The 17,573-nt window shown below is 32.4% G+C and overlaps 1 protein-coding gene across 4 annotated transcripts in view; it reads left to right on the top strand.

Moving 5' to 3' along the window:
* The window catches only part of LOC134279636 (uncharacterized), a 13,113-nt gene extending 6,098 nt beyond the window's left edge, over positions 1-7,015 (top strand). The window contains exons 6-12 of one of the 4 annotated variants that reach the window (XM_062762055.1): positions 3,012-3,425; positions 3,699-3,977; positions 4,073-4,186; positions 4,895-5,060; positions 5,547-5,575; positions 5,964-5,989; positions 6,208-7,015. In XM_062762055.1, coding sequence (XP_062618039.1) covers positions 3,012-3,425; positions 3,699-3,977; positions 4,073-4,186; positions 4,895-5,060; positions 5,547-5,575; positions 5,964-5,989; positions 6,208-6,573 — 1,394 coding nt within the window. In that variant the 3' untranslated portion in view covers positions 6,574-7,015. The remainder of the gene's footprint in view (positions 1-3,011; positions 3,426-3,698; positions 3,978-4,072; positions 4,187-4,894; positions 5,061-5,546; positions 5,576-5,963; positions 5,990-6,207) is intronic. The other 3 variants (XM_062762054.1, XM_062762056.1, XM_062762057.1) reach the window with 3 other exon arrangements.
* The last annotated feature ends 10,558 nt before the right edge of the window (positions 7,016-17,573 follow it).

Genomic DNA, 17,573 nt, shown 5'->3' with positions numbered 1-17,573 from the left:
CATTATTTTAATACCAGTGCTAAATAGAACATTATCCCTTATTCCAACTCTTGAAATGGGTGGGTGGGTGGGTGGGGGTGGGAGTCGATGATATTTTCCATTTAAATCGGACTTTCAAGCATCACCATATTTTGAAAAAATCTTGGATATATTTAAATGTTACGCAGATTTTTTCTCATGTTTTACGCAAATAAGTAAAACATTCTAGTATATATATTAATAAAATATACAGTTTTAGCTGTAAATCACTTTGAAATTTGGAAAAAATAAGCATTTATTTTCGTGTTTTTTTTTGTCTATAAAAATAACCCCCCCTCCCTCTGTCTGTTTTAACATTTTATTATCATGGGATATCTTAAGGAGCCTATGATCTTTTTCAATTTGAGTTTATATCACAACTTGCTTTGGCTTAAAATGACCCTTTATTTCTAGGTCAAAAGGTAAAGGTAGAAAAAGACACTGTTTGTATGAAAACCTCTCATTTCCGAGCGATAACTCAAAAAAGCGTTTCGGTTAGCTCTTTTTTGTTCATAACTCTCTATGGTCCCGCCCGCCCCACTTTAAGTGTCCCATCCCCTACCCCACCACCCTCCGACACCCCACCCCCTTCTTAATCTACAGAAATTCTTATCTCCTTAAGCAGGGGACACATATTCTTTGAATTAGCTTGTTAATAATGCATTTATACTCGGTTATTCGGAATACTGGTATTGTAAATGTTGTATCCTGACCTCGATCCCGTATATTGAATGTATTTTATTGAAAACTGGTTTTACATTCTCCCTTTAGCTTGATGCATAATTTGAAAATGCTTATATAAGTACAGTTTTCAGGTTTTATTGATATAAAGGTAGGCCTTTAAGTTTATTGGACGACTATACACTTTCCATATTGAGTGCAAGACTTCTTGTATGTAGAGAATTGCGCTACAAGCATGTAAAGACACTCTCCTGCTGTTTTAGTAAACTAATCCCTTGCTCCTAAATGTACATTTTTAAACCATATTTAACAATCCGAACTTTTTAAGTGACAGTCAAAATGTGTTTTCCAGTGACTTTTTTTCAGAGAAGTTGACGAAAAATCTAATTTACTTTGAAATATCATTCTTAAAAAAAAATGACATTTTAGCGATGATGATGGTAAATATTTCAACACAAATATGCCTGGATCTACGCAAAAGATCTGATATTCCCAAAGTTAAATCAATAATAATCTGTTGTAAACGTCTGCTGGACCTGTTCGAATAATCTGCTATTGTGCTTTAATTAATTGTTGTTTTTTTTTTTTTTTTGGGGGGGGGGGGGGGGGGGTCAGAAAATTATTTTCATTATTAATAAAATACTGCTAGACAGGTTTAATATTGTACTGCTATGAGTTTAAATCATAATGTATCTTAGTCCAGAGAAATGATAAACCGTTAACTTTAAATTTGATTCACAGACAATTTGTATTTCTATGCAACTACCCCAATCATCAAAAGTATATTTTTGACTGGTTAACAAAACATTTTATACACTGTACTTGTTTATCCTGTTTGAAAACTACATAATATGACTGCGTTTACTATGGGCTAGGGGACGACCTTTGATCCAGAAGGGGGGGGATTAAGTTAGGTTTATTTTCATGGCAGGACATATCATTTATTTTCAAGATGATCTTTAGGGAAAATTATTAATTTTCTTCTTCACAGAAAAAAATCTGAAGAGCAAAGAAAAAAAGAACAATAACAATATATTATAAAATGCCCAAACTCTTTTTCATTTAGGAAGGGGGGGGGGACTTGTATAGGTAACAATTTTCTAACCCCTATATAAATGTATTATACCATGGGTTTCAAAAAATATTGCTGATGACCTGTGGATGGGAATTGTAGCTATTATTCAGTGTATTTTTTCTTCCTTTCAGCCAAGGACATATTCAGTTTTTAAAAAATTATTAGTCTCTATAATAACATTCAGTTTAAAAATTCATTTGCTTTCTTACGCTGTATTCATTGCAGTCCCCCAGTATATCACTCTGACTGATCGTAAGACACAGTAATTCTTAACAAAAATTAAATTCATAATACAAGTAATTCTGATATTTCAAGTTTATCTTAAATCCCGTTTTGAAACTCCTTAGACCTTGAGACTAATGCTTATGTACAGAGCTGATTTCCTAAACTATGTAGTCTAGCTTGTACATGTCACCATTTTTCACATATCAAAATTATTCTTTTGCATGTAAGATATAAACAGAGGCTAAAATTTGTATGCAAATTAAATAAACAGGAAAAACAGTTGATTTTACTTGAATTCTTGGATAAACAGAGCTGTATGCTGACAATATGTAAACAACTTCCAGTCATTTTTTTATCTTTCTCACTGAAGAGCTCACAATTATCAAAGGGAGATAATTCAATTTCAAAGTTATTGTCTGCTATTTTAATCAAAGAATTCTCATATTTATAGAGAGAATACCAACAAAGTTTTAACATGCCTTTCAAAGTTAGATGTTATATTTCTTATTTCTGTGAGTAACATGAATTGAAGTAGCTGCATTTCTTTAAAAAACTTTCCCAAATATTGCATTTTTTCACAAAAAATCAACTTTAGACACCGTTTCCATGGTAACTATTCAACATTCATATGATCTAACTATATTTTTTGAAGAAATTTATGAGGTGGTACTTTCCAGCCAAATTTGAAAAAAATCTGTGACTATGCGTGCCACAAAAGTTTAAGTGGTTACAGAGAATGGGTATTAAAGGTTGCAAGGAGGGAAAAGAGGGTCAATAACCAATGGTCATTCCCGCCATGACCTCACTGTAAGGATCAGGGAAATAAGAAAATTATTATATGGTCAAAATTTTAATAAACTTGAATGTTCAAAGAATGCGTGTTTTGCTTGTTATGGTAACATTAAGATATAAATAAAACTATAGTTGGGCATTTTTAAAAACTTTATCCTAACATTATACATAGAAACCTTTTCTCCTGTATATACATGAAAAATCTAAATTTTTTTGACAGACCAAAATGATGAACAAAAAGGTGTGGTCGATTTATCAGCCCATGAGACAGAAAATACCACGGAAACACGAGATGATTATGATGGCGAAAACACAGAGTGTATTATTCCATTCATACAATTACCCAATTCGGTAGCTAAACCATTTCAAAATGATTCTGAATTAGTAGAAGAACTACCTCAGTTTGAAGAAGCAGTGAATGAAGAAGATGGAAGACATGCGTGTAATGGTGAAATTGATGATGTCCATTGCAAAGATGATAAAAACCCAGTGAAACCTAATCCAAAAAATATGGCAGAAAATATCAAAGATCCTATTCATAAGCAAAATATTTATGAAAAAGAAGACGTAGAACTATCTGAAAAGGAGCAGAAAAACAGAAAAGAGTTTGGAAAATCATCTTGCATCGGTGAAGGTAGAATTGATACAAATAAGGAAACAATAAAGATATTTGATTGAAAAACTGTATCCCGGTGTTCTTTACAGATGGACGAAATGGTCTTTATATATAATAATAATACGTATTATGTGCATCTAAGATGCTAGCGGAAAGAACTTTTGCTTTGAGTCAGAATATGGATAAATTTACACTGAAGATTTATATCGTTTTTTTCCTTTTGAGTACGATGCAAAAAAATGTTTTTTTTAATGTTTACTAAATTGTCATTTAACAACGGAATAATTTCAGAGGAAATCACAGTTGCGGAGAATCATTGTGGAATGTTAACAGGGGATTCTGTTGAGGATGATGTTCTAATGAGTGACGTGGTCCATGGAAACCAGCTCGCCGTACAGCCTCCAACAATGGTAGAAAATGATGAGCAACATATTATGGACCATTTCCAGAAGAACACAGGGTCATTCAGCATTAGTGATACCCCCTGTTCACAGAATGACAAGACTAAAACTAAAGATTGTGAAGAAGATCAAAGAAAATCTAATGAAGGTAAAGTGCTTTCATCTCCAGGTATACCATTACATTTTTACAATTTTCATCTATTTGCCATTAATTTAATGGAAACTTTTCAGAGGACTATGACTATAATTATCAAATATTTGCAGATTGTTTAGAAAAGGAGAGTAGGCAAATCTCAGAAACTGATACCGATAAAACTGTAATGGACCTTAAGGAAGAAATTGGAAATCTTTCAAATTCATTTTCAACGGCCTTCCCGGGTAAATGTCAAAATTTTAATTTACATTTACATCACACAGCTGTTCTAATATAACAAAATTTATATTTATTTCAGAATATAGTCATGTTTTCATTTAATTTTTCACCTTTTTTTTTACATATTAAAATTTATTTATTTATTTGTGCATTTATTCTTAATATCGTTATCAATCTTGCTTGACTTTGAAGCTAATTTTATGCATGTTGATCATTCCTCCATATTATAAACTGTGAGGTTTTTACACATAAAAACAGTTAAAACAATACGAGCTGGATGTTTGACATCGGAAAATTTTATGGCAAATTTGTAATTAACTGATTTAATGACAGAAAATAAATCATTTATAAACTTTTGTTATTAGTATTTTCGATGGAATTTTTTTTTTAGCTTTGATTGAAGCAAAATTGAATTATTGTCGTCCTGTACAATAATGGTTTCTTATATAAAACTGTATATTCGGTTGTACAGAAATTTTTCTTCTGAAACATTTTTAAACTTTATTTTGGCCTTATTGGCCATAAGGGTTTCAATTACATACTAATTAATCATAATAACACATTTTACCAGCAAAACAAAATTCTTAAAGGTACAGCTCACATTGCTTAAAGAATCAAGCAGGAAACGTTTTGCTAGAAAAACTCAAAACTAATTTTTACAGTCCCTTTTCCTTGTTTCACAATCGAATTTATTTATCTATCTTTTTTTTTAGATCATGACAAACTTCACAAAAAAACTATTAACACAGCAACATCAACTGAAACTTGCGAAGGTCGCGAATCAACTGTAAACGATGAAAATCAGCTTCAAAACACACTGAAGGAAGTGTTACCCAGTGTCATAGAAGAAGTCATCGCAAAATTAGGCAGCAAATTTAGGTAAGCAATACCAATAGCAGAAAGCACAGATTTTAAACAGAATGCACTCACACACACACAGAAGCATGCATGATTTAGACAATTACTGATGTAATAAATACCAATAACACACTTTTTTCGTTCTTTCCTTGAACAGTCATAAATCTCACTTTTATCAGGCTTCTTTTGTCAAGGACAACTGATATTATCCATCGAACTGGATATTACTAACAAAGAATTTACAAAACTCAAAAATTAATGTAACTTTCTTTCATAAAAAGTAGCTCTAACTTTGATACTTTGTAAGCTTTAGTCCACTATAGCGATTGTTTTAAGAATTTGCGATTGATTTTTTAAAGATTTTTTTTAAATTATCAGCTCAAAAAACTTTCTGATATGACATGTTTTTTGTAAGATAATTAAATGCGAATTTTAAAAATACAATAATTTATAGCAACAAACATAGTGCATTCATGATAAAAAAACATTTTCATATTTCTTTTTCAGTGAAGGAAAAGAATTTCAGTGTATACTAGGTAATTAAGGCTATCTACAATTATAAGTACTTCAGATTCTTGCATTAATGATTATATTACAATATTTTATTTCAAATGAAGTATGTTTACGTTTTGAATAAGAAAATTTGATATATTTTCAATGAAGAAGCTTTCTGTTGTTTTTGCCATGTTCTTGGAATATCTTGAGAAAATTTTTCGGAATTGACCATGATTTATAATTAAGTATTGATGATAATTGTATAGACATAGTGGCTTAATCATGGTATGCTCCTGAAGTATAAATGACAATGAATGATAGACAAAACAAATGAATGAAATGGATTTGACCGGCCTCTTTATGATCGAAGAGGAAGTCACTATCGCAAATACCTAACTCTAAGAGTCTAAAAATTGTTTTCAATTTCAGAGGATCAATCATGGACACCAGCCCAGGTATTTTTCCTTACTAAAAATTAATAGGTTTGACGAAAAGATAATGATTACAAATAAACAAACTTCATTTAATGAGTACCGAGATATAGAATGTAACTCAAAAGCATTAGAACATGAAGTTTAATACTGTACGTTTAGTGTACAATTAATATGGTCTACCGGGTATCTAAGAATTCCCTAATTATGCAGTTATTTTAAAATTCATATTTGTTTTAAAGAGAAAAGAAATCAGGAATATTCGAGAGAGAATAAAGAAAATAGAGAAGTCACAGAATGAAATATGTGAACTAAGAAAACAAATCTTAACCTTACAAACTGAAAAGAAATCTTTGGAAGAAACGATGGACGGCATACAAAAGAGATTACATGAAATACAATCAGAAAAAGGCGACGAAATTCACAAACTTAAGACTGAACTCAAGAAAACAAAGAATTTGTTGAGAAAAAAAGAAGAAGAACTTATAAAAATGAAGCATGAAATGCAGGAAAAAGATGTGGAAAATGCACATCTTAGAGAGGAATTGAGAAAAATCAAAGAAGTGGAAACTGACCCAGACTCTGTAAATAAGAAAAGGTTCACTTAAAACGATCATAAGTATCTTCTCTTTCAAAACAATCTACATGGTATCGGAAAGTAGACCAATTCTTTGGGAGAGACAGTAATTTCTTGAGACATGTTTGTTCTGTTTATGTAGTGAATTACATTCATTTAAAAAAACATTTAGCTCATATGACTTTCTTCTTTAAATCTTTTTAACTTCATATTATTAGGGTTGGATGTACAATTCATCTGGAGTAGGAATTAGATATCCTATTAAATTATGATAACGTTCCTAAATGCCTCATCAATGTACATGTACTTTTATTTCATATCAAAATGGTCCCAAAGACAGTGGTTCAATTTGGGGATTTTAGTTATGTTTTTTGACAAAGTGAGATCGAACATACTGCATGAGATGTATATTAACATGGAACTGAATTTATTTTGTTTTAAACAGATACTAGTAATTGTCCAAGTGCAGTATACAATGCTAGAATTCTAAAGAATGTACACGTGTGTGTTATAAAAAAAATTTGAGTTGTAAATTATTCAAGATTACCTTATTTATCTTTCCTTTTTTTGAACTAGAAGTGTAAATATTTATTCGCAGTAAAGAGGTGAGGTTTCAATGAATGTCATATATGTGACCAAGCCCAATATTTAAAAAGGGGTTGTGCCGTTGAACATTACAATTTGCTTAAAAAATTATTTCTTCATTGGCAAATGGCAAAAAACAAAAAATATGGTAACACCAGTGACAGAGACTGGTCATTGTGGCGAAAGAATAATGAGAGCTACATGAGGTGTACTGTCATTTAATCATTTAAAGAATAAGTGATTCATGTAGATATGTAGATACTTTAAAAATAATATACTCACCGTCAATAGAAACGCAACACCCTAATTTTAGGGGTGAAAATGATATACGGGATATAACTATGTACCAAAAAAGTTAGGACATCTTCTACTTTGCCAAATCAGTTATTTAACGGTTGAATGATTTTCATTCCATGACCGGAAGTTGAGTTTTAGCCCCCTGAACAGAAATAAAAAATTAGCATTTTTAATAAAATTATTGTCAATATTTTGGGTTTTCAAGGTTTTGTACCTGTTAATCATAAGTCTTGTACTAAAAGTCCGGAAAAAAAATCCTTCTTTCTCTTCCGGATGTTATGCCTGTATTCCCTTAAAGTAAGTGAAAGCACGCATTTTCGTTGCTAATGTTGGAAATTTTCAAAATAAAGAAAAGGGAGAGATACAGATGCAAATATACACTACATAACGACTTTTCGGGCTCATGTGTTTCAAAAGCATGAATGACATTTCCTTGACCGGAAGTCCAAGGGTTACTATACCACGCCAAGTTAGAGAAAATTCGACCTCAGTATCTGAAAAACAGGCATTTAAAAAAGGACAAGAATATTTATTTCGCTCAGATTAAGACATTGATAAACTTAATGCATGGTAGAATTCGGGCTGCTTATGTTGTACATGGCGGACTAGCACGTTTTAATTGAATAGTCGGAAGGGGGGATGTTTTAGAGTTATGCGTTACTTTATAAGGTTTAAAGATAAGATTAAGAATGAATACATCAATGTAAAAAGTAAATTTACAAAACAATGATACTTCATTTAAACTTTAAATGTTATCTTTAACATTGAACGTATAATTTATGTCAAAGCATGGACCCCCCCCCCCCCTCCCGTGACCTCTTTTAATCGTATAGTGATAAACTACTAATCTTCGTAGTAGCGGATCCAGCGATTTTCAGATATTAAATGCAGAGGAAGACATAGTCCCCCTACTCCACCTTTCCCCCCACCCTAAGCCATACCAATGCAGGGGCAATTTTAAATGTTGATTTACATGCAAAAAATTAAAATACAGAATAATCAATATTTGATATGAGAAACACTATAGTGGCCAAAGAAAGATCTTTGATTTGATGTTGTTTTTTTTTTATAAATAATAATAAACATTATCTAGGGTCATTTATTTTAAATTCAGCTCTTGTTTCTGAAAACAAAATTGAAACCACTTCTTCATAATTCCAATCTTTATTTTATTTATTGATTCCCTGTGTTTTGATTGGACGAAAACAAATTCAAGAAAAAGTTTACACATCGATGAATTCTTCGATCAGAACTACTTTCTTGACTGTTGTAAAAACAATGAAAACAGATACTTCTAGTCCGTTTTATAGCTAAATTATGATTACAAGAAACTTGAAATAAAAAATGAATGAATGATCTAATGAATGAATGAAAAAGAGATAAACAGGACTGACAGACGGGAATATCATGTTTATGTCACTGTCGGATCACGAGTGTGAATTTTAAAAAATCGCTGATCATGCTGTCATTTTCTCGACGTTCCATATCAGCTCAGTTGGTATGGTTGTGATAGGAAAAAGAAACGTACCTCAGACCCTTGCCTTTTGAGCATCAAATTCATATGTTTACATCCTACAGATCCCATATTCTCCCTAAATCTTAGAACGAACCAGAGCAAATCGAGGAAGTCGTCGGTCTGCTACTTTCGTTATGACGTTGTTGTTTATGTCAACATGGCCATGGTCAAACACGAATTATTCTGGAGAATACGTGTATTTATGATATTTGTTGAGTTAAACAACAATCAATGAGTTTTTATAAGTTTATTTATTGATTGTTTTGACAATTTAGGGTGGATTTTATCGATATTCATCTTGTATACGTTTCTTTGCGGCATAAAGTATTCCTACGCCGTACAAAATAACGGATTGTATGGCGGCCTCAAAGGGAAATAATTTAAATAATTTAGAAAATTCGTAATTGGAATTATAAGAATTAAACGTTCTTTTTTCAGAATTTATCGATGTGTAAACTCTGCCTTTTTACTCACAAACTCACATAAAAGTGCGAACGCACTTTTATTCAACTTTGTGAGTAAAAAGGCAGAGTTTACACATCGATAAATTCTGAAAAAAGAACGTTTAATCCTATAATAATACTTTTGAAGAAAGCTAAGAATTATTTTTCACGTTATGCAAGTGCATAAAAATTATATACGCGCGGGTTTTATGTAGTGAAATGAATGTTTCTTAGGTTTTGAAATAAAAAAAAAACCTGAATAATATATATTGCTGCTACATGTAATACTTATACAAATATATGTATTGTATGCATCGACGTGCGGATTTGTTAAAGCGAACATGTGCATTTTATGTAAACACACACACGAGTTCTACATTGAATCCAGTTTAAAGAGTTATTAAATTTTTAATAATAATAGATAATTTCCCGTTTCAATTGAATGAATTTAACAAAGCGACAGAAAACTACATGTATGTCTTTAAAAAAAAAAGAAGAGAATTTTCCCCATTTCTCCCTGCCACTGATTCCCAATGACTGCATCTATTATGACGTCACAAATGACGTACACCGAGTAACGTCATGTACAACTGTGAACTCATAAGTTTGTTTTCCTTTGATTTCAGAAATGTAATTTTTAAATTCTTTGCCACATTTATTGCCTTCAATGAATAATTGACTGTTTTTTTCTATCATCATGTGTATTATCTATTTATTTGATGTCCTATGACCTACCAATGAATCACTGACTGTCACTCTAAAAAAAAAACCGATTCTTGATAACAAAGTTTAGATTTTACTCTAATTTCTTATTCTCGTCACAGTCACAAACAAGCATAATAATTGACATGAAAGTTTATATTTGCGATAGTCACACATATAGTAAGTTGAAAGTTGTACTTGTCTGTAAATCAATCTAATTTTGGAAAAAGAACTGTCGATAAATCGGCATTTTTAACAGATATGTTTTTAGACTGTTCAAAGCCATTATATTTATTCCAGTAGTCAGACGTGTCCATAGGTGCCTCAGTTGACATTTTCTTACTTGTGTGATATGAGTGTCCATCCACTTACATAATCAATATTATACACCTTTCTAATTGATCCTTTAAAGTTTGTATAAAAGACAAAGACAAATATGGTGGTTCATGATCATAGCATTTTTACACGCGTTGACATTTAATTTAATTTTTTTTTTACCATGAGCACACTCGTTACCGCAAAATATTTTCATTGGAAATTATTTGTCGAACAGTTATAATTATTTTTCTGTTTCAATATTTTGCGGTAACGACTGTGCTCTATGTGAAATTCACGATTTATTGTGTAAAATTTGAGCAATTTTCCGGAAAACCTCGAACTATGCTGCGTTTTAGAATTTAGTTTGACATCGTAACATCCGGTTTTGACGAAATTGGTGCACATGTGAAATGTGTCAATGTTCTATGTTGATAATAACCCACAACATATTTTCTAATGCCCTTTTCAAAATTTACATATTTGCTAGGCCAAATAAGGCATTTTGTGGATTGAATTCTTTGAACGAGAATAGCAGCCACGTAAAGACAATACATTATAAATATTTATGCTAAGTTTGAAATCCTGCAATCCTTTTGGATAACACTTTGCTTCAAGCGACATATGCTGCATATACCGGTATACTAACCGAAGGGATGGTTCTTTATCTAATCGAAAAATCTCATACATACAATTCTTGCATGCCTTTTTCCATATACATGCAGTGATTGGGATAAGCACGCGCCCTGCGCCATAGTCGCATTAAATTTTAAAATGTCACATTAAAATTAAAAACGCTGCGCCATCGTGGCGCATAATTATATAATCATGCACTACATACTTTTAAACTTTGAGATTTCCCCCAAGCGCTTGTACTTTCCCACAACAATCGCTGTCAATTTACGCTTGAAAAATTGTATTTAATGTCGTTCAGTTAAAGCGTTCTCATGACTTTCTTTTCCCTAGTATCTAATGAAACAGTTACGTGTTTTCTGATTGGCTAACACGCACGAAATAAAATGGTGTCAGGAGTGCAGCATGCTGCCTTAGAAAACACCTCATACTGGTAAAGGGCAGACTTTTCTCAATTTTAACAATCCTAACAAACAGAATTCAAGTAAATCGGTAGAAAATGACTGGGAACTTCGACAGAAGTATAACATGCTGACAAAACGAATGGAGATGAATCTGACGGTAAGGCTGATGATGTAGCCTCGGAGGAAAAACCAATACGAAAATTTAACATGAATTGGAGGGAAGCAATATAGATCTTAACCACGCTTTAAATCATTTTAAAGATGTCAAACATCGGAGACAAAAAATAAAGAATTGAAATTAAATTGCAGTGTTTATTTATTTTATCCTGCAACTACCCCTTGCATTGACCTAATAAAGGTAACCTAATAAACCAAAGCTTTATCCGGTCACTGCCCTAATAAAGCCTCGTGTATGTATTCTGACGTTCCAAAAGCATTGTGACGTCACGTATACTGCAATGTTTACGCCATGGCGTCATAGTTTCAACTGCAGAGATGTGCCTAAATCTGTCGGAATTAGCTTGTTTTGGACGCTCAAATGTAAAATTTTGTTGCAGGATAAACAAAATAAATGATAACTGTCTTGAAATATAAGCGATATTTGGGCTCGGGTCGAAAACGTAAGAGGGCTCGGCAAGCCTCGCCCTCTATCACGTTTTCTTACCCTCGCCCAAATATCGCTTATATTTCAAGACACTAACCATGTATTTTATATTTCTGACACTTTTGAATTTAAGGGGGGACCTATGTCGTTCTACGTCAAAGCAGCGTTATGTGACGTCACAATATATAGCGACGTTTGTTTTTTATTTGTTGACTTATTTTAAAAATAGTGAGATAGGCATAACATTGTTTATAATCAATAATATAAACAATTTACAAAAAGAAAATGTATTCATTATTAATAACAGTCTTATTTGATTGATGGAGTTTGTTAATATTAGAATTCTCTTCCTGTGGTTGATAATTCATAGCAATTTCAGTTGTGAAGAAATACCCCGATGATATGCTGATATATAAGACTTAGTGCAAAAAGTCAGCAAAGAAAGCGGCTTAAATCATGGAAATATGTTTAATTTTATATTTACATGTACCATTAATTGTATTTTCTGGATAAAACTAAGAAAAAAATTCTAAAAATGTGCTTGTACGTATATTTGCTTATTGATATGTAGTACATGTAGATCTCATTGTATAAATCATTCCTAGATTCTAATAGGTGTTGGTTGTTGACGGGGAAATGGGGGGGGGGGGGCAGAATGATTAGAAAGAAGAAAAAAAGAATTAATCTGTTTAAATGGTTTTTATATCAAAACAAAATACTCGTTTTACGCAAAATAGTTTTATATTCAGATGTTTATCAGTGTTTACTTACCTTTATTTTAGTGCAGAAAGGTCAAAATTTATGACACAAGAGTACGAAAATAAAAGAAAACGTCATATTTCTCGTTTATTTTATCATAAAGGTATACTTTTTTCTTTGTTAAAATAAAAAGATAAATCGTTTCTTTCAAAAAATATGAATTACGACATTTTCACACATAGACTTTTTAAGATATTCCCTGTTATGCATGTCGGAATTGTAAAAAATACGACAAGAAAAACGGGGTGATACTTACATTGTGCGCCTTTGTAATTTTTCATGCGAAATTAATTTCAATGGATTTGCCTTCATTTTAAAGACACAAGTCATATAAATTGAATACATGTTGATTTCGAATGTGATTTGACATTTTTGGTTCTTTTTAGCGCATATTTGGAGTAAAACAAGAATGTCTGAAAATAATCTATTTTTAGCATCTTACACTGTTTTTGCACGTGCTCCTGTGTAAAAATAAGCATATAAAGGTATTGTTTTTAATACCTAAAAACTAAGAGCAAGTGGTCAGGAAAGAAATGTCAAAATTTTGAAAATTTCACACAAAGACTTTTCGGACATAGGTCCCCCCTTAAATATCGATATAACTATAACTAATTTTGTATCTTTTAATATCGTCATTCAATAATTTGATTATTTCAATTAAGTAAAGTCAACCGAAATTCTAACAGCAACTAATCAATTGCAAGTTTGAAACTAGGAAATGTCCCATTAAAAATTCTGTTTGGCGCATTGAATTTTGAAATGTCCCATTGACACTGACTTGGAGTGCGCCATTGTCACATTTACTCCCTAGCTTATCTCAATCACTGATACATGTATTAGTTATAAATGAAATGATTGTATAATAGAATTTATTTTAACATCTTAAGGGCAGACGAGCAGAACTGTCTTTTCAAAATAACTGGATAGCATATATTAAACTACGTGCAAGTTTACTAGTAACTATGGAATATTGAATGCAGCCCTGATATATGCAGTCGGTAGAGGGCGTTGATAAAAAGATCGTGAAAATCATCATGGAATCTGAAGACGCCCCAAAAAGCACTTAGCGCTTAATGCGCAAGCGCTTAAAACAAAAACACATCATTTATTATGTTTGAACCAGATAAAAATAACAAAACAGCCTTTTGAACATGTATACCCCCATATTTGAAATATCAAATTTTCAATCATTCTTTGCAAGATTTTAAAAAAAGTAAAAATATAAAAGATGATATAGGCTTTAAAATCAATCGAAATAGATCTCAAATTAGATTGTTTAAAAACAATAAAAAAAGCATTAGGTCTATAAAGGCAATTAAGAATTTGTGTCTGTGTTTAATACTAAATGACATATAGTTCCTTTGGACAGAGTGCAAAGTTTTAAAATTTCCATAAATAACGATCATATTAAATGCTTTGTATGCTCAATGACCTTATATAAACAAATACATACTGGCTCAATTATTTCCCATAATCCAAATAGATTTTTTCAATAGATAAGTGATAATCAGAATTTTATATTGGTGTGTACAATTAAAACCGGATCCGTAAAAGTATGGACCTTCCTTAAATACATTTTTTTCGCCCCGTGGGGATCCGGGTTAGAATAGGTCCTCAGTACCCCCTTGCTTGTCGTTAAAGGCGACTAAATGGGGCGGTCCCTCGGATGAGACCTTATTTATAAACCGAGGCCCCGTGTCACAGCAGGTGTGGCACGATAAAGATCCCTCCCTGCTCAAAGGCTGTAAGTGCCGAGCAAAGGCCTAAATTTGCAGCCCTTCACCGGCAATGGTGACGTCTCCATATCAGTGAAATATTCTTGAGAGGGACGTTAAACAGTATACAATCAATCAATCATATATTTTCTGGTTATGCAATCATGGACTTTTTTTGTTTGTTTTTTTTTTTAAATTTTTTTTGTTTCCTCTTTTAGAAATTGGAAAGTCGTCAAATTGTCCTTTTAATTTTAAAGCTTTTTTTTGTATGTAGGGATTGATATCCGGAATATATTTAATTGTGTTAGATCAAGTTCAGGTTTTACTTCATGTAACTGCACTGCAAACTCAGTGTCAAGTGAGATTGAGAAGGGGCATTTTTCTAATTTTGCATAATTATTGAAATTCGGTTGATAATGTACGGAAGCCCATCAGTGCCAACCTGTATATATGAAGGAAAAGCAATATATAAAAGCAAACCTCGATATATAAAGGAAATGCGATATAATATAAACAAAACCTGGATATTTATAAAGGAAATGCGAAATATATAAACAAAACCTCGATATATATAAAGAGAAATGCGATATTTGTGCGTATAAAGAGAAAAATTTTCACTGCATGCGTGACCTGTAGAGCTCGGCTGTCCATCAAGATTATATACAGATTAACTCCTAGCACGGGGGAATCAGTTATACAGTGCTCATTTATAACTTTCCCAGAATCGGCAAAATGTTGTTATGTAATAGTGTTTGTTTGTACATGCATATATCAATAAACTGTAATTGTAACATTGCTTTAAATAATGCATTTAATTGAAGAAGAAGAGCATTTATAGTGGCGGATCCAGGATTTTCGTAACGGGGGGCGGGGGGGGGGGCAGTAGAAGGCAGAGGGGTCTGGTGGAATTTAGGAAAATGGACCTATAAATTTCATAAACAAAGAAACGGGGGCTGGGGGACTCACGCCCGGCGCGCCGGTCCTGGATCCGCCTTTGATTTAATTACCAGTACATGTGTATATATTAATGAAATAAGTATAATATTTATCGTATTTTCTGTGCATTACATGTATATGATCAACGTCGTTTTTACAACCTAGAGCTATCTTGTTTACTGTTTTACATAAATATACTGATCATAAGGCCTTAAAGTATGTTTTGGACCAAAAACTTCCACAGGAAGACTTGCTCGTTGGGCAATGGAAATTCTGGGATACCAGTTCGAAATCATACACAAGCCCGGTAAGTCCAATCAAGTTGCAGATGCCCTAAGTAGACGAGAATATACAAACAACCATGAGAATGAATCTTCAATCAATGTTGTCACCCCCCAAACTTCGGACAACAATCTGCCTGTAAATGCATCATCACATCATCAACCTGACATACAATCAGAACCGAATGACCCAAATTCAGAGTCCACTCATGTTTCACTTTTCTATTGTGATGATCCAGACATTTACTCAATTGATCCTGAAATTGAGATTGCTTTTGGAAATACAGATATCTCTACTCTCTTTAATCTTTCAAATCTTCAGCGTGAATGCCCAGAATAGAGATATTTATGCATATCTAGAAAATGGTTCCTTACCAGATGATGAAAAATCTCAAGTGAAGGTGGTTCAAAATTCTAAATACTTTGATTTTTGTAATGGCATACTTTACCATTGGTTTCAAAGAAGAGTAAAATCCAATCTACCAGTGGATGACAAATGGATACAACAAATAGCATTACCAAAAGTTATTAGATTAAACTTGATGTTTTACTGCCTTCAAAGCAAAGCGAATAACTCAGCAACCATTTGATGTACATATTTTGATTTCTCATCATGGTTTGTATCAACCATTGCCTCATTTTGGCACCTTCATTATAGACTCAATGAATGTTAAAGAACTTTTAAAATTTCCATAGGTCATTTGTCAATTTCCCATGTTTATATGTTTAGCATTATTGTATGTTACTTGATTTATCTGTGACAGTATGTTTCAAGATTTATACAATATATGTTTGTTGGATTGTAAATTTTGTACAAAGTACACTTTGACAGTTAGTTTGATATCCAAAACGGATAAAAGTAGAATTTTACCTATTCCTTATTTTGTGCACACTTGTACATATTTCTGTAGTAGTTTTTGTTTCATCGTGTTTGTCATTTGAATTTCATAAACAAAGAAACGGGGGCTGGGGGACTCACGCCCGGCGCGCCGGTCCTGGATCCGCCTTTGATTTAATTACCAGTACATGTGTATATATTAATGAAATAAGTATAATATTTATCGTATTTTCTGTGCATTACATGTATATATTTACATCCACTGAATATTTTCTCCTTTATTTCTTAAGAAACCCCATTGCGTTCATCACTGCATAAACTACAATAGGCAGGTCGCCTGTACAGATTTCTTAATCAGTGGCTGTTCCATCAATGAAACGTAAAAAGACGTTCGCATCATTTATATAATAATTAATCTTTTTAATCCTACTTTAATTGATTATTTAAACAGATATAAATATAAACAATAAAATGCTTTCTTTGTTTGTTGTTACTGGAATGAACGGTCGCAGCTATTGCAGAAAAAATTTACATAACCCGCTTACGCGGGTTATGTATTTTTTCTGCAACAGCTGCTTCCGTTCATTTTAGTAACAACAAACAAAGAAAGCATTCTATTGTTTAAATGATCAACGTCGTTTTTACAACCTAGAGCTATCTTGTTTACTGTTTTACATAAATATACTGATCATAAGGCCTTAAAGTATGTTTTGGACCAAAAACGTTCCACAGGAAGACTTGCTCGTTGGGCAATGGAAATTCAGGAATACCAGTTCGAAATCATACACAAGCCCGGTAAGTCCAATCAAGTTGCAGATGCCCTAAGTAGACGAGAATATACAAACAACCATGAGAATGAATCTTCAATCAATGTTGTCACCCCCCAAACTTCGGACAACAATCTGCCTGTAAATGCATCATCACATCATCAACCTGACATACAATCAGAACCGAATGACCCAATTTCAGAGTCCACTCATGTTTCACTTTTCTATTGTGATGA

The sequence above is a fragment of the Saccostrea cucullata genome, unplaced genomic scaffold, assembly GCF_032062105.1.
Source record: "Saccostrea cucullata isolate Sc308-1 unplaced genomic scaffold, CSIRO_AGI_Scuc_v1 ctg1744, whole genome shotgun sequence".
NCBI lineage: Eukaryota > Metazoa > Mollusca > Bivalvia > Ostreida > Ostreidae > Saccostrea > Saccostrea cuccullata.
Note: the sequence above shows the minus strand (reverse complement) of the source record. Positions and strands in the feature narration are given on the sequence as shown.